Source organism: Mirounga leonina, unplaced genomic scaffold (genome assembly GCF_011800145.1).
Source record: "Mirounga leonina isolate KUSES-001 unplaced genomic scaffold, KU_Mleo_1.0 Mir_174, whole genome shotgun sequence".
In the NCBI taxonomy this organism is placed as follows: Eukaryota; Metazoa; Chordata; class Mammalia; order Carnivora; family Phocidae; genus Mirounga; species Mirounga leonina.
In genome coordinates this window covers 9,198,471-9,217,647 of record NW_023270451.1, presented here as the reverse complement: position 1 = coordinate 9,217,647, position 19,177 = coordinate 9,198,471, and the positions used below count along the sequence as shown (strand labels likewise).

The window sequence follows — 19,177 nt, the reverse complement described above, 5'->3', positions numbered from 1 at the left end:
AGGTTTTATTCTACTGCACAGTTGTGTGATGTTTAAAACCACCTACAAGAAATCTTATGCAGGATAACAAGTTGGAGTGTTTATTCTCATTTTGCCTCTTTTAACAAATGAATGTGTTCAGCTGAAGTTCAGTTACAAGTATCTATACAGCTTTAAAATTGTTTTTAATATTTGTAAATAAGAACGTGGAATAAAATCTTTAATTCTTAGGACCAATTTATAAGTATTAAAATATGAGGCATAAACCTAAATATTTAATTATTTGAAACATTTATCCACTTCCAAGAGATAAAATTCCCTTAGTACCCCTTGGCCCAGAAAGTAATTTTAGTGATGACCAGTTTGGAAGGAAGAGATTATTTCGGGACGCCCTCAGCCTATGTGAACATGCTGTTTTGATGTCTATATTTGACTCTGTAACATGATCTCATCACACAAGAATGGAATGTTATTGTGAACTATGACCCAGAATCATTGTGACTACGGGACATGATAATTTATTTTGGAAATAACTTTATAATTGTTTCAGATAATAAACGAGATTTTAGAGAGATTCACTTTTCTTCAGAAATTTTCCTGTTAATGCTGTAGCTGACTATACTAGACCTTCATATAAAAGACTGGAGACACTACATAGAGCAAGAAATGTTCCGGATACCTTTTGTAAAGTCTTCCAAAGAAAATACTCATGTTTCATATGTCGTTTCATTAAAAAAAACCTTACATACTATTTTTTAAACATGACTGATTATTCTGCTTACCCAAGAAAGGTCATGAATGATCAACTAACCCAGAAAGAATCATTTTATAATAAGATGCCCTCTAGACTCAGAAATAATTTTGGAAATGTGCCAGATCTTAGTGTTGTCAGTATGATTCACAATTAAATATAATAGAGATGAGCTCCTTTTCTCAGTCTCAGATTTTCTCCAAAGTTCTTTTCCCCCCAATATTTCCATTCTGATTCAACAAAATATAAGATTAAATACACCTGCATGAACAAGCAAGGAAGTTCCTATTGGGTCCATCGGCTTTCCTCCCACATCCCTATCACTCTGTAATTTTCCATATAGCAAAATTATTAACATAAATATAAATATAAACATAAATATAAATAATATAAATATAAATATAAATATGGAGAAGTGAGATATTCTCCAAATATGTCAGCTATAGAGGGTGATGCTATAATTTCTCATGTCCACATCTACTGTTAGAGAATTTAAAACAAAACTACCAAGAACAGTTTTATAATCTTGCCAGATAACTTGTTTATTTTTCCAAAGTAATGCACAGCCTGGAGCAAAAGAGCAAATTTTCTGAAGCCAGCAAACCAAGATATTGTACAAAGCTCATCGATTTGCTCTTACCACTGTTGCAAACAAGCAATGCTCAGCCATGCAAAATAACATAGCCAGTTGTCTTCTGAAGATAGGTGAGGTGATAATGTGATTTTTATTTGATCCCCAAAAGTTTTACTCTTGGACATAGCAGTCACTCTTAAATGAGACGATTTTGCCCCATCTGTCAGTCAAAGAAAGATTAGCAAGTGGCTGTGGTTGATTTTGCATTCATCAAATTTTATGCTGTGTGGTGTAGACCCCACTAGTATAAAGCCTTGAGGAGAAGTATGCTGGAGGCTTGCCCAAGAGGAAGAATCCATTTATCCCCACCGGGCAATAAAATTTCATTTCCCATAGCTTTGCCACTCATATCCTGGCTATATAAGGTGGGCAGCCGTTGCAGATAAACTGCAGGAACTAGATACACTTAGATAGGCTGAGACACTACAGATTCATTGTGAGGTAGAATTCAATTTAGCTGTCATTATATCTGTTTATCACAGCTTAAGAAAATAGTGCCAATTGGGGAGAAATGTTGCAATGTGAAAAATATAATATACAAGACAGAGGGCAAAATTTTAGTTTTGAAGCACGAATTTAAAGAATTCAGTTATTTCATTGAAATTCTATGATTAGGCACTCTTCTAGATGCTTTAGATCCATCAGGGAACAAAACAAAAACCCCCGCCCTTGTGCAGTTGACCTCACAGCATTGGAAGACAGACAAGAAAAATTAAAAACAGCATGTGAGCAATTTGTAAGTTTGTAGAATAAGATAAGTGCTAGGAAAAACTGGAGTAGGGAAAATAGAATAAAGTGAGTGACAGTGGAGTTGAAAATTGAAACAGGGTAGGCAGGGTCCTCTGATTCAGTATATATTTTGATATAAATTTAAATAAAATTCTGAGATTCAGGGTTACCAAAAGTCATATTACTTTTGCTTACATAAAAACAGCGGTAAAACAAGGCAGTTGACCGCCATGCTGGTAAGGGATATATATGTTTATTAGTTTTCCTGAATCGGGATTTTTCCTGGAAAATTTTAAAACTGCCAAAGTTAACAGGCACACAGAGACTTCGAATGTGTCCTGTGACCCAATTTTTGGAGCTGACAGTAATATATCGGTTTCTTGCTTCTCTTAAAGATACAAAAATTAGGATGAGAAAACCAAAAAATCTAGTCATTGGTATTTTAGTTCAGGTGCTTGGTCACATACCATATTTTAGTGTCAAATTTCCAAGAAAAGTTATAGTTGTAACCTGAGGATACATTCTAAAAAATATTTCATATCAGTTACAAAATACTGAATTTCCCCCCCAATACTTTCAAGATTTATTGGTGATTGTATCTAAAAATTTTATGAACAAATTTGTATTATCAGGTTTTGCCAACTCTTGGTGACTCTCTGCTTTTCTCCTATCTATAAAATCAGAACATTCAAAGTTCAAGTGGTTGCCTGAATTTTCTCCTTTCCATAAAGATAAATACATATTTATCACATACACTAAAGATAAATACGTAGGTATTTATCACATAAATACACTAAAAGGTATGTTATTATATCCCATTTATCTATACGATATGTCCTACATCTTGCAGTAATTTTAACCAAATTCTCCCATCATTTTCACTCTCAAGAGTCATATCCATTTTTAGACTCTTCATATGGCAGCCATCCTCACATTAGTCATCATTTTAATCAACACTCTTACATGAACATTTCTGAGTCCAACTGCATTTATCTTGTTTAAAGTATAACCATAAATATGTAATATCCTACTTCATAAAACACATTAATGATATTATGGCACTATTAGACCTCAAAAATTGTTGGTGTTTTATATTCTGTATTATTCTGGATAATGACCTACAATATTGTTGTTCTAAGTTGGTGAGGATGTATGTTTTTTAAGCAAGATTGAGATAAAGTCTATATATAATAAACTACAAATACTGAAAGGGTACAACTTGATGAGTTTTGATAGACGTACACACCATGAAATCATTATTACCATGATTAAAGATGCTGAACATTTTCATCACCCCCAAATTTTCCTCAAGTGCCTTTACAATCCTTGCCTTTCTCCTCTCCCATGAGTAGGAAGCACTGGTCTGCATTCTGTCACTATGCTTTGGTTTGTACTTTCTAGAGTTTTATATAAATGAAATAAATATACTATGGAATATATGGGATAAATATACTTTTTTGTGTCTTCTTTCACTCAGCATAATCATTTTAAGTTTATTAATGTTGTTGCATGAGCCAATAATGTGTTCCTTTTTACTGCTTGTAGCATTTCATTATAAAAATAGGCTACATTTTATTATCCCTGTTACTGGGCATTTGGGTATTACTGCTCTGGGGCTATCAAATAAGTTTCATGACCATTCATGTACAAATCCTTGTGAGGATATACATTTTCATTTATTTGAAGTAAATGCCTAGGAGCATAATGACTGGATCATATGATAGGTTTATGTTTAACATCTTAGGAGCTGCCAACTATATTTCAAAGTAGCTATATTATGTACTCTTCTACCAGCAATGCTAGAGTCTTCCAATTGCTCTATGTCCTTGTCAATAGTTGGTATTGTGAATCTTAAATTTTAGCCAACTTTACTGGATATGTAATGCCATCTCTCTATGGTGCCATTTGCACTTCCTCAATTACTAGTAATATTGGGCATCTTTTTATAAGATTATTAGTCACATATATCTCTTTTTGAGAAACATCAATTTAATTTTTTTTGCCTAATTTTTATTAGATTTTTATGTCTTCTCATTATGAACTTACAATAGTTTTTATAAATCTGGTTACCTGTCCTTTGCCTGACATACATGGTGTGAACGTTTCCTCCTAGGAAACATTGGCTTGTCGTTTTATTTTCTTGATAGTGTTTGGAGAGCAAACATTTTTAACCATGAACAAGTCCAATTTATCAATTTTCAATTTTTTGTTGTTTTGGGTTTTTTTTTTTTATGTCCTATCTAAGAGCACTTTGACTACAAGTTTGGAAAGATTTTGCATCTACATATTGCTCTAGAACTTTTAGAGTTTCATTATACACAAAAACACATACATGTTTATGAATCAGTTCGAATTAATTTTGGCTTACTGTTATATAAAAGTCAGTGTTGTTTTTCCACATGAACACCCAGTTGCTTCAGCATCATTCACCTAGTACATGTCGGGTATGTTGACACTGTTCTCTTTACAAAACACCACAGAATTTCTTTCATCCCTGGATTCTTAAGTACATTGCTCTATGTTTTATTTTGCATGGTAGTTGGCAGATAAATTCATGCTTATTATGTCATTATAGTCTTCTAATAATCTTGTGAGGTAAATATTCTCAGTTTATAGATAAGGAAATTAAGGGGCTAACGAACTTACCAAAGATATCACAGCTCCACACAAACACATATGTGTGCACACATGGGGACAGAGCCAAATCCTCAAACCTAGGTCATTTCAGTACTTCTTGAGTTTCATTTCCCAAGTCAACACTCATTAATGGCAAAGGACACTCGAGAAATATGCTCAAAAGGCCTTGAGACATAGCTGGAAACAATCAGATTTTTTCATCAAAGTTTCATCTTTCGTATTTTAAAAATCATGTGAATTTTGGGGTGCTTGGGTAGTTCAGTTGCTTTAGTGTCTGCCTTCAGCTCAGGCATGATCCCGAGGTCCTGCCATCGAGCCCAGCATCGGGCACTTGGCTCAGCAGGGAGTCTGCTTCTCCCTCTCCCTCTGCCCCTTCCCCCTGCTCATTCTCTCTCTCTAATAAATAAAATCTTTAAAAAAAAATCATGTGAATTTTGCATCTCTTTAAAAAATGTTTGCCAAACATACCAAAATAAAGTTGTATATTGTATATCATCAGCTAAAATAAACGCTCCAGGTAAATGCAACTGGTTCTCTATGGTATTACTGCCACCCCTTGTTCCTCCCCCTGGGGTATGCAATCCATTTGCAGATACTCCTGCATCATTGTTATCTGCAGGCTCTTTAGGTTTGCTTAGTGTTGTTAGTGTTATTAACTCCTTTATTTAAGCAGAAGAGAAAACACCTATGTACCAAGGTAAACACAATAATAAAGACAAGAGTCCATTCTTCAATTAGAATAGGCTTTAAACAATTCTGGAAATAAAAGACAATTGTCTAGTGCTCTTTTTTATTGCTATTTAATCAAATAGGATATATGAGGAGACATTCTGGGAGACAGAGTTTTCTAGAGACTGCAAAGTTGGGACCACTTTCCTTGGGGTGCAAACCATGGGCTTTCCAAATTATGTTCAAATGCAATAATATTTTTTTTTTCCTGAGAGTATACGATTCTTGTTTTAGAAGATACCCTTTCCCTTGAAGCCAGACCTATATCTGGATTTAACATCAATCATAGAGGGTTTTATTTTCTTCTGCTCTCCTGGAAAGTAGGCAGCTAACATCTTTCAAGACTTGAGAGAGATTATTTTTCTTCTTTATATAGGAGAGTTGTCTGGTCAAGATTTACCCACAAGAAAGTGACAATCCCAGATTTTATTATCTATATGAATTTAGTGTAGCAATTGATAACACTCCCCTCTTTCTGTTGCAGGTGCCGGAGAATCTGGAAAAAGTACGATCGTTAAACAAATGAAGTAGGTATACACTATTTTACATGTTTGATATTTGAAGTCTGTCTGTGTACTCGACCAGTCTGAAAAGAAATACTTTGGGAAAATCTGACTGATGGTCTATCCATGCAGGTGGTGGCAGAGCTAGCTCAATTCCCATGCAAGCCTCCCTCCTATCCTTTAGCAGGGAGTGTAACTTATGTGTGGTATTGGAATTTCCATTTTTCTTTTAAATTTTGCCTCTCAACAAGATAAATACTCAAAGCAGTCATGTTTTAAATATATTAATCTGGGCCTAATCTAGGGCTTCAGTATTGTGGGCAGAAGCCATAAACATATCAAAATATGTCCATCGATGACCCAATTGAATTTAAGAGGAAATGGTATTTTTAATTGGCATTTTTCCTACCTGGGAATAAAGTGCTTATTTATAGTTATTACTATCGTGGATTTCAATTATTTTTGCACTTCTTTTCTCTACTTTTTAAAAATCTTTTTATAATGAAAAAACTAGACATGGATTCCTTAATGAGACAACAAACACAAAAGTGCTAAAATTCAAGAATATAATGTCTAAATGAATAAAATTTCAATTGGTAAGTGGAGGTGATTATGTAAAACCTCATGGCTCTGTCACTGCTGGAGAATTTTCAAGGACAATTATTGCTATGGGAGAAGAAGATCATCTTTTTTTTTTTTTGGCTAATTTTTCGTTCTATGTTGGAGGATCTTGTTCTTTGGAATATGTCACATGATGACATCATCCCAGTCAATGATGCGATTGTCTGTTTAGAATCTAAATCACTGGTCTTCTCTTTCTTTTCAAATAATAATGTCATGTAAGTTCCATACAAACAATTATTTAAGTTCCACTTTTGGAATTTCCTGACAGGTGTACTTGCAACCAAATTTTGTTCCTTTTCTTCTGTCTTTGAAGAACAGGACACTCCTTTCTCCTGATCATTGCTCAGACCACTTTTGGGTTCTCGGCTCCATCCATGCACCCAAATCATCTCACACCCCCCATCACACTTCCACTGTGTTCACCTGTTCTTTTCTTTCTGGTTCTAATCATGCTCAAATCCCTATCCTTTTTACCTCTTCATTCTCTATGAAGTTAAATGCAGTAAAACAAGACATAACCAATTATTTGGCTATTTAAAAATTAAAACTTTTAAATATATTAAACCACAAATAAGTTTTAAAAAAGAAAAGAAAAAATCTATAATGAATATGATTTATAATTGACTATCATAATATAAACAGTCATATAGACTGGTAAGAAAAATTAGCTGTCCAATATATATAAACGGAAAGAGACTATGAACAGACAATTCACACAAGACAAAATTCAAATATCTATTTAAAGCAATAATGAGCTATGCTTTATCTTAGCAGATTAGCAAACAATTTTAAATAATATTACCCAATAAAGGTGAGGTTTTGAGAAGTTAATATTTCTCATTACTACCAATAAAATAATTTGTTATAGCAAATTTATAGAAATAATTTTTGCAATCTACATAGGAAACTGGGAAAATAATAATTATTGATCTAAATATATTTCTGAGAATTTTAGTAAAATAATTTAAATTTGAAAAAGCACAAAAATAAAATAATGTAAACAAGAAAATATGAACATTTATGCCCCAAGAGATTTAGATTCATCTTATTTAAAATAATGAAATATGAGATAGAATAAAGTACCCTAAATTAAAATAAAACACAAGGAAATAGATTGCAAAAGTATGGAACAATTCACCTTTCAATTGCAATATTTTGCATCCATTACAAGTTATAAGTATATGAGAAAGTTTTAATAACAGAAAATACTTATGCTAGTTAAAAAAACTAAGATCCAAAATTGCATAAACATCTTTACCTCAACTATGACAAAATAGTTTTTCAAAAGGGAAGAATATAGGCCAATGTTCAATGATACTTATTTCTCAATTCCGGGATTTAAAGTTACATTGCACCTTCATTTTGAATACTGCTGGACTTTTCACATTTTCTACAACGAGCAAGTATTGCTTTTGTTAGTAACAAAGAGTCTCATTCTATCTCCTCCTTCCTTTTCTCAGTAGACTCTACGAAGAATCATTGCCATTAGGTCTCTTCACTCTTCCACCTTTCATTTTCTCTTAAACCACTTCCATCACTCCTGCCTCTGGCATGCCACATCAATTGCCCTTATAAACATCAGTATTATCTCCTAATTGCCATTTTGTCTGAAATGCTCATGAGTTCCTATTTTATTTTTTTAAGATTTTATTTATTTATGTGACACAGCGAGACACAGCGAGAGAGGGAACACAAGCAGGGGGAGTAGGAGAGGGAGAAGCAGGCTCCCCACTGAGCAGGGAGCCCAATGAGGGGCTCGATCCCAGGACCCTGGGATCATGACCTGAGCCGAAGGCAGACGCTTAACGATTGAGCCACCCAGGCACCCCATCATGAGTTCCCTTTTTTTTTAAATTTTATTTTATTATGTTATGTTAATCACCATACATTACATCATTAGTTTTTGATGTAGTGTTCCATGATTCATTGTTTCTGTATATCACCCGGTGCCTATTTTAATTCCATTCAACTCCACTGGGCTTTTCTCTTCTAAAACTTCACCCTGGCTTTTAGAATAACTCTTCCCTAGTTTACTTCCTAATTGCCTGCTTTACTCTCAGATTCTCTGACCACATCCTAACTGCTGGTGTATCTAATGCACTTGGCCCCCTTCTCTGCTTACTTTATACCTTCAAATGAAAACTGCTAAGGTACAATGATTTTTACTCTCATCTTCAAGCGGACTGTCTCAGGGTATTTCTTTCAATTCACTTTGTCTAAACTAGGGAAGCAGGTACCTCCTGCTTCCTCCATATTCTATGGATAGGTCCAAATCAGAACAAACAACAGTAAGTTATCTCCCCATCTGGCCTCCTTGTCCCTACAATGAATTAAATAGCAGCACAGGTCTCTAAAGCAATTAATCTGAGTGTAGATAGGTTGACATTCACTTTCTAAGTTTTGCCACATCTACGCAACTCTTGTCTTCAAGGCTGTCATTTATCCCTATTGTTGCTGCCTTAGCTTAAAACCCCTGCATTTCTGAACTGTATTAATACAATATCCTGCAAAGCACTTTTCCCCTCCCTCCTCTTTCTTCCACTGCAATATCCACACCAACACCAACCGATTTCTTTAAAAAGAAAACTGCATCTCTTTCCCGAATTGTACTCTTCATGAACTATCAAGAACAGACTCCTTGAAGGATACATAAGATACTTTAGAATCCAGCTCTTAGCTGTCTCTTCATTCTAATGTCCCATGACTTCCCCCTTCCTGCTTTCTACCCTGGAAGTGCTGAACTCACATAGTTCCGTGGACTACAGAAGGCAGTACAGTTTAGCAGCTAAGATCACAGGCTCCCAAACCAGACTGCATTCGTCGCCCAACTGTACCATGTACTGTATAAGTTAGGGGTAGTTCCTTCATTTATCTGTGCCTACATTACTTTCCTGTAAAATGCAGGTAACAATTTTACCTTCTTTAAAGGACTTATTGCAAGAAATGAGAAGACGTATAAAGGACTTAACACAATGCTTTGCACACACTGAGAGCTTGATGATGGTAACCATCTATGTGGTCATACTGATCCTTCTGCCTAGAATGTTCTTCCTTTTCACTATCTGGAAATAACGACTTCTCCTTGAAAACTCAACTGATCATCACTGCTCCCAGGCAGTCTCCTGTGATCCCTTACACCTACTCCCAATAGTTTATCACTTTTTCTTTTCTAGTTTATGGTACCACATGCAGACATTGTGGTTATATACTATCACTGCATAAAAATGGATTTTATGCGCTACCTTTCTATAATCTAGTACTGTCCAATAGAATGTTCCGTGATGACAAGAAGATTCTCTGTCTGTGCTCTCCAATACGGCAGCTCCTAGTCATATGTGGCCATTAAGCATTTGAAATGTGGCCAGTGTAATGAGGAATTATTTTAATTTTAATTAACATCTAGTGGCTACTATATTGGACAGTGGAACTCTAGTCTATAGGTTTTTGGGGAGAAGAGAAAGTATAATTCATTCTTTTCAGCACATAATGCAGTATGTTACAGAAAATGCCCAGGAAAAGCTCATTAACTGGAACAGATTTAGGAATCCACTTGCAAGTAGAAAGCTCTATCTCACAGAAATGGATTTACGCAGTTCCTAGAAAAACAACGTTGCTTAAAGTCCCACTACGGCTAGATTTTTTAAAGTCTGCTCTTGCCATTTTGCTTTGTGATGTTTCCTTATCCTATGATAAAAAGATAGGAATCAGAACTTGTTCCAGTTAGAAAACCTAAATGCCCCCAAGTTTAGTGGTTACTGCCATTTTAATTTAGTAATTAAAATAACTTTCCAATTTCAGTTTTTGAGGAAGAACTGAGATTTAATGAACTTATTCTTGATCTATCCACAAAGACATTTTACTGCATTTTTCTACAACCTTTAGTTGCCTACTTTATTTACTTATTAAAGTTATGTGTTTAATATAGCAAGATAAACCTGGCCATGCTTAAAATAGAAATACAGCAAGAAATAGAAATTGGCAAGCAAATGGCAAAAAGAGTCAATAATGGATATAGGGGCTACCTCTATTTTCACTGCAGAAATTCTTGTATTTGGGTTTTAGGGGGAAGGGGGTGGGGGGGATAGGTTAGCCCAATGATGGCTACTAAGGAGGGTATATACTGCATGAAGCACGGTGTTATACCAAACAATGAATCATGGAACACTACATCAAAAACTAATGAGGTACTGTATGGTGACTACCATAACATAATTAAAAAGAAGTTTTAATATCTTGGGGGGCATTTGTATTCTTTTTCCCCTATGCTAAAGCTTCTCTGTGTATAGATAAAACACAAACCCTTCAGAATATGACTTCCAAAATGATGCCTAATGTACACAAAGAACTTCAAAAACAACAACAGCAAAAAGGAGCAATAACATATTATACTATAAAGAAGCAATAAAGTAATTAGCATATGCAGAGATTTTAGCTTTTGAAGGTAAACCTATTTCAATCTAACATTCCTAAACCATAAAACTTTGAGTTTCGATTGAGTGAATGGAAGGAAAAGAAGAGTTCAGCCAAATAAAGTGAGCCTTTCAACTTTGAGAACTAGTGGCACGAACACAGATGGAAAAGTAGCAAGGGATTTAATAGCATTTAAGAGGTAATTACCTACATTAAAAAAAAAAAAAGATGCCGTTGTTAATGCTATAAATAGAAAGCAGTCACTCCTATTTTCCAGTGTGTCTTAAGTGATAGTAAAAGGATTGAATGTTCTACTATATTACTTTGCTTCCTCTAGACGTCGCGTTATAAAGACCAGTTTCAGAACTCTGTATGTATCTTTGTCCTGGGAAACTGGAAATTTTTTTTTTTTTTTAAGATTTTATTTATTTATTTGAGAGAGAGAGAGAGCATGAGAGGGGGGAGGGTCAGAGGGAGAAGCAGACTCCCTGTTGAGCAGAAAGCCCGATGCGGGGCTTGATCCCGGGACTCCAGGATCATGACCTGAGCCAAAGGCGGTCGCTTAACCAACTGAGCCACCCAGGCACCCTGGAAATTTGTTTTTTGAAAATAATAAGCTTTCTAAGTAAAATTCTCATGATTTACTCATTTTAAATACTGGTTTACTTTGGACAAATTCTAAGTCCTCTTTATATTTTGCACAAGGAGCTCACAAAGAAAATATTGTATTAAGTCCCAATGATAATAATAAAAGTCCAAAGCCATGTAATTGTTCAGATTTAACATACACATATGGACAATATTTTTTGTAACAAATAAATACTGGAATTTTAGTCAAGCAAATTATTGTTGATGTGTTTTAATATTATTTTAAAAAATTGCTCAACTCACAAAAGCTTTTCATGTTTAAATTATAGGATCATCCATAAGAATGGTTACAGTGAGCAAGAATGCATGGAGTTCAAAGCAGTAATATACAGTAATACATTGCAATCCATCCTAGCTATTGTGAAAGCCATGACTACCCTTGGGATTGATTATGTAAATCCCACAAGTGCAGTAAGTATGCAAATAATGACAGTTGTAGTCCTACAATGGAGTTTGAGCCATAAAACAGAACTAAATTTGTAGTACTAATCTACACCAAAAATTTAAGAATATAAAATATGAATTTGGGGAACTTTAATTCTGTTTAGTGTAAGATATCCTTTTCTTCTTCAAATGAAACTTTGTGTGCCATAATATTATTCAGCATTTTTTTCTAGGAATCAAACCTAGTATCAAATAATATACTGTATTAGAGTAAAATATTGATGTTTACTAAATACAGAAGAGTTCATCCCATAAAATCAAACTGCAATAGCTCTACTTTTATTTTCTTAGTTTAATTATGAGTCATTTCATAGAGTGATTATATTTATAACATTAGAGTAATAGTAATAATATTCTAATTATCATTATTGTTCAACAATAATTATAAGACAATGTTGGGCAGGGAAATGATTATTTTATAGTGGTAATTTTTTAAAAAAGAATTCAAAATTGTGTGACTAAGTAAGATTTTTGTATAATAAATATACTCAAGTAGTCAGAGTTATGTTCACAAGGTAGCATCTAAACAGTTCCATTTCATTCTATTTTATATTCTGTAATATAATTATTTTATGTTAAAATACATTAAAAACCCACTTAGTTTCAAACAGTTTATGTGCAAGCGTATAGAACTATTTTAGTTGGCAACTGAAACATATAGCGTTCTCCAAAGAACAATAGTTAACCACATGCAAAAAAAGGAGTAAGAGTGTACAATCAACAGGAAAACACTCATTTCCATTTGTCCTGTCCTGGAGCAGCTGGGTGCCCCCAGATGATAACAACTGAACTGCTCCCAGTGTAACTTAGATACCTGGTACACTAACAGTAAGAAAGAGAGGAACAGCATGTTAAGTATAGAGAAGAATATGACCCTTGTACTTTCCTCTTCCTACCCCTCCAGGAGTTTAGGGTTAGACCATGTAAATTACCATTGGACACCATTAGGATAAAAAGAAAAATACCTCTTTCGTGCTGTTAATTTTAAAGGAAATGGTAAACCCTCATCTTGTTCCGCCGTTTTCCAACAAAGAGCACGAAAATTCTAAGTATGTTCTTAGGGCAGATCCTTTGTAAAGCAGAGTCAGGAGTTCGGCTAGACTCCTCTTCCATTTTTAGTTTTCCTCAAAGTGGGCTCCAGTAAGTCATCTCCTTCTTTAGGTTACAGTTTCCCACTCACGTGTAAGAGGGGAACTTACAAGAGCTCAACTCCAATATCCTTGCATTCTTTACCATTCCATGACTTGGTGATCCCCTTTTTATTTAAGGGTAGTTTGGTTATCCCTCTGACCTTGGCTGTTCCTAAGGATCTGAGACTTTAAACTGGCCCTTCAGAAACAGCCTGATATAAGCCTCATATTTATAGATGTGAAAAATAAAGGCCAAAGAGGATTGGCAAGGTGGCAAAACCCACTTCTGGCTTCCACTAGAGCGCTTTTCCCAATGAAGGGATTTTTGTAAAAATACTTTGAATGACCAGGAATGATTGCTAATCCTCCACTGATTAACATCTGAATGATCTGGCATGCAGGTGGAGTGAAAATAATAAAGACTCTGTAGATTGCTGCCACTATGCTGACAAAAAATTAAGATAAATGCAATTTATTCAAACTGTACATTAAATGGTAAAAGAGTAATTTATGCAGCACTGAAGGACTGACACGACTTCTCAGGAGGACCTAGGCCCTTAAGTGTCAAACATCAGTTGGCAGGGTACCGTGTAACTCAAATTTTGATTTCAGTTGTTGAAAACTATAGTAATTTCAGTGACCTTCTTTAGTATTTGATTTTAAGATTAATGTACTCAATACTTGGCTTGAACTGTTTCTTTAACAGATTAATTGCTAAACATCTATGTGTGTGTACTCTGAAAGTAGTTTTCTATAGCTTTCAATCTAGCTATTTATATAATTTATATATTTTTACACTATAGCCCTAAAGGAAAATGTCCATAAGCTTTATTGGTTACTGGTTCTGTAAATTTGGATGAGTTACTTAATCTCTCTACATTTGGGTTTCTTTATCCACGAAACTTTAGTGCTTCTTTCACTAAGTTTCAAGGACTATTACAGAAGCAAACAGAAATATAGGAAATCCACTTAAAAACAAAACAGCTTCTTTGGAGCTATTTGAAAAATGTGAGAAGTTGGGGCACCTGGGTGGCTCAGTCAGTTAAGCGTCTGCCTTCGGCTCAGGTCATGATTCTAGTAAATATTGAGTATTTATTTTCCAATAATCACTCCGAATAAGCTCATTAACATTTATGTACTAAAATCTACACATCTAATATCATTTGAAAAAATTATATTAAACTATGATTTATATGGCAGACACCTGACTGGACACTGGGGATACACTGAGGGATCAGCAGTAAATAAAACAGAAACAGTATCTGCTCTCAAGAGAGGGAAGTCTGAAGCTGAACAAGTAATTACAAAGCATCAGCTATTTCAAAAGTGTAGCACAGCTGGGATGGGGAGCCAAATCCTCATTTATGGAAAGAATTACTGAAAAAAGGAAATGCTATCACCAGTGGGGATAGGACAGAACTAGTACATTTCTTTTAAGAAGTGGTGTGTTTGTGAGCTCTGTAACATGTCCACACGTGTAAGTGGTTGAAAATGTGCATGGGAAATTACTGGAGCTTTTAAAATATGAGAGTAAGATTATCAGTAGAAATCAGTTTTCCATCACTTTGGCTATTTATGTAGAAGACGTCTTTTCATAATACTGGTTGATTTTGGTATTATATATTTTATTTATTTATTTATTTATTTAATTTTTTTTTGGTATTATATATTTTAAAAATTCAAATATGATTGGGGGGCCCAACTCCTTAAACACATGAATTTTGATTCTTTAAATTACCATGTCAGCCCTTTTTTTAATTCACAAATTAAAATACCATATGTCCAATAAGATATCATTTATGGTTAAACAAAACTGTATATTGTCAGGGATTCTCAACTCAGGCTGCGCATTTGAGCCACCTGCAAGATTTTCAAAAATACCTTTGTAGAATCTGACATCCAGAGGTTCTGCCTCATTTTGTTTGAGTTGAGGTCCTGGTATCAGTATTTTTAAAAAGTGCCCTGCATGCTTATAAGGCACAGCTGGTTTGAAAACCCCCACCACTGGCTTTACCTATGCAAGCAATAAGCTAAGTAATAAAAGGTCTTGAAAGACAAAAAACCAAGCTGATATGGTGACCTGCCCTTTGGGGGAAGCACAAGGACTGAGGTGGTGGTCGAAGAATACTTTATCACATTTACATGTTCCAGATGAGGCTATTTTCATGATATCTATTCAAATAAAGTGTAAACTGAAATTAGAAAAAAAATTTTTAATGAAAGAGTGTATTAGAAATTAGTTTGGTTTGTAAAGGAATGCTGACAGGGCATGTCATTTTTTCCCTTTAGTGACAAACTAGTCTGAGCAGCTGTTTCACTGCATCCTAAATTTGTCCCAAATGGTACCTTAACAGTGAAAGGAGGCAAATGGGAGGATGCCAGCTAAGCTGGCTGGGTCATACTTCGCTGGATTTGCAGCCCTCTCTCACATCCAACTTATTGGGAAGAAGCACTTAAAAATTTACTCTGTGCCAATATTTGAAAATGGGGTCAGTCCTTGGATTTGGGCCATTTACAACTTTTGACTTAATAGTCATCTGATCAATTTGGGTTAGCAATAAAAACTGAATGTGAAGACAGATGTAATAAGATTTTTAGTCTTAACAGAGCCTCTTTTTGACAATGAGAGACATACTTTCATTTTTAATGCAAAGAACAGATTTTTAATAAAATGGTGAAATGAACTATTATTAGTATTTTAAAATAATAAATTGAATTGTATCAGAAAAACAGCAAGTTCTCATTGGCCATTCTTCACTGGGAGCCACCTCACACTGCACAAAGTAGTCTAAGTCTGACTCTTCTTCTGATGCTCATTGTCTTTCTTGGTTTCGCAAATTAGCCTCCTAGTTTTGGATTCATTTGTAAAAGACACTATATTTTCTCCTTGAATTTTGACTGAGATCTCAATGGATTTACATTGAAATATTATTAATCCCTTTGACACCATATTCAGAAGTTAATGATATATTCCAAAATACCTTATTTTCACCATATGACGATACATAGTTTTTGCAACCGAGAACTCTTCACCCAGCCATTATAAGGACACTTAAGATTCCATTGACCTCAAGATACACTGAATAGATGCTCAACAAAATTATTACCTAAAAGAATAAGATAAAAATAATAAAATGAAAGTGCTCTATTAAAAAAAAGTTACGTGATTCCAAATAACAACACATTTTTATCATTGTCACAAAAACATTGTTCTAGGAAGACCAACAACAACTCTGTGCGATGGCGAACACTCTGCAAGATGGTGGCATGACACCTGAACTGGCCGAGGTAATAAAATGACTCTGGAGGGACCTGGAGTTCAGGCCTGCTTTGAAAGGGCATCTGAGTATCACCTCAACGACTCAGCAGCTTAGTAAGTGAATGCATTTGACAACAATTATAGTTGAAACATTTTATATTAGGAATTCTAATTCTTCAAACTCTGCTTTTGTAATCACCAATGAGGAATGCAAACAGCTTCACATTTTGTTAGACTAAAAGAAAAAGTAACTGAAGAGAAATAAAGATCAAGGTGACAGCATGAGATTTAAAAATCTAAGCAAAGGAGCATTTAAAATAACTAATTTTGAAACTATTTGCCTGAGACCCCTATTTTGCAAATATTTTCTCCCATTTGAAAGGAATTAATCACTGTGCACTGTGCTGAACATTAAGGCAGATTGTTGACATCATACTGAGGTTTTGGGCTATTCATTTCATTTCTAGTCCTATTGCTGAAATCATCTTCCAAAATAATTTTATTAATGACACATTCTTTCGCTCCTTTGGTTCAATGATTAGGACGCTGAATTCTAGAAGGAAAATAATGATTTCCAAAACATTTGTGTATTGTGGGGTTCTGTTTGAGTCTTGAGAAAGATTATGTAATTGTCACAGCTACTATCATCCAGTTGGCAATTATCAGCCATAAGGAAGTTAGGAGGTTACGGCAGTCTGAATAATTTCGTTATCAAAATTATTTTAAATTTCTATTTTAGTAAGCAATTTTTAACCTGTGCTGTGTGTGCACATGGATGCAAATATAATTTAATTATTCTATATTAATTTTATTTATTTATTTATTTTATTTTTTTTTTAAAGATTTTATTTATTTATTTGAGAGAGAGAGAGAATGAGATAGAGTACATGAGAGGGGGGAGGGTCAGAGGGAGAAGCAGACTCCCCGCCGAGCAGGGAGCCCGATGCGGGACTCGATCCCGGGACTCCAGGATCATGACCTGAGCCGAAGGCAGTCACTTAACCAACTGAGCCACCCAGGTGCCCTATATTAATTATATTTAAACATGCATAGCAATGTCTAAAAAGGTATAAATACAGTCCTTTTGATGAACTCCCAACAGAACATGTTACTAATACTTTAAAAAATATGTATACAGTAAAAATGAAAAAAATGAAAGATTGTATGAAGACAGAACAATGAAACTTGCATGATACTTCAGACTTCTGATCATGATGGTCAGAAGGATTATAGAGAGAAAACAAACCATATAAATTTTAGGAAAAACTAATAACAACAACAGTCTTCTGTGATTACTCACTCATGTTCATTTTAAATTCGAAAGCCCTTGGAGGAAAGTCTACCAAAGCCTCTTTGGTGGAGTAGAGAATGCATATCATCATGTGATTACACAAACTCAAAGAATTATTTTATGTGTCCCAGCACCTAGCCACATCTTAATACTAACAGAACTCTCTGTAGTATAGGAAACACTGCTTTTCTATATAAATCATTGATAAGGGCAGTCACAATAAGAAACTGAATTGTGGAATAGTCTCCTAAAACGTTGTTTAACAAAATTCTAGGGAAGAAGTGAGAGATTAATGGTGTTGGCATATGTGCTGCCGAAATGAGCACAAGATAGTGTTGGGGACAAAGAATTCCTGTCCCCTCCAAGGTCCTTTCAGCTGGCCTAAGAATCATATTGACATGAGACAGATTAACAGGAGAAAATAAAATGTAATAGGCATACCTACAGGGAATTTACATGGACGTGGAAATTTCCAAGTCAGGTGAAATGAGGTATATATGTTATTCTGAACTAAAGAGGAGGGGGTAGTGGTCTGGGACTTGAGAGGAAAGTAATGTGTTTTACAGTGATAAGAAGAGCAGATGTTTGGTAATTAGATGTTTGCCCTGCCATGCAGATGGTTCACTCAGATAAAATGTATCTCTGCTAAACTGAGGGCAACGACTCTCAATTAAGATTCTTCTATGTAGTTGAGGGAGGGGCAAATGTTCTCTTGAGCCTCCAGGGTCTCAGGTGCCTTCAGCTCAAAATAATCCACATGCCAAAGTGGCACATTCTGGGGTACGGGGGGATGTGCTTTCCTGAACCCCTTCAATAGCTGTACTTAATAGATTTAGTTTTAGATATACATTAGCAATTAAGCTTTATTTTTCCATTCACATATTCTAAGTGTGTTTGCAATTATACTATCATTATGTTTACCAAACACTTTGCTCTTTATTAGCAAAACCATTTTACATATTGTATTGTTAAAATGGGTAGATGAAATGACATTTTATTTTCTAATCTTTCTAAACTTTAGTTTCAGTTTTTCTGTTTTGGCACACAAAATATAAAATTTACAGTGGAAGTATCACATTATAGATTCATATTCAAAGCATTTCTCTGTTCAGGTTAAATGCAGTTACACATTTGTACCCATTTTGTGAATGTTGCCCATATTATAATGGTTTTAAATACCCTGACTAATTTACAGAGCAGTAGAACAAGAAATCTGACCCACTCCTCCACCTTTACTCCCACCTCCATATCTAAGAAAATTGTCATTATTAAAAACACCTCCAAATTTAAGTATTATCATTTTCTGCCCCTAGAGGCCCTTAAAAGAAAGATTAAGTAAAACACAAAGAAAAATAGCTGAACGGCCATTGCTTTCTTCCAACAATTAACGCTTTTTTTCAAATACTGCA

General features: G+C 34.7%; 1 protein-coding gene across 1 annotated transcript in view; it reads left to right on the top strand.

Moving 5' to 3' along the window:
- GNAT3 (G protein subunit alpha transducin 3) overlaps nt 1–19,177 on the top strand; it is a 54,676-nt gene that overhangs the window by 16,428 nt on the left and 19,071 nt on the right. The window contains 4 exon segments of the mRNA XM_035020447.1: nt 5,944–5,986; nt 11,914–12,055; nt 16,435–16,525; nt 16,528–16,591. Coding sequence (XP_034876338.1) covers nt 5,944–5,986; nt 11,914–12,055; nt 16,435–16,525; nt 16,528–16,591 — 340 coding nt within the window.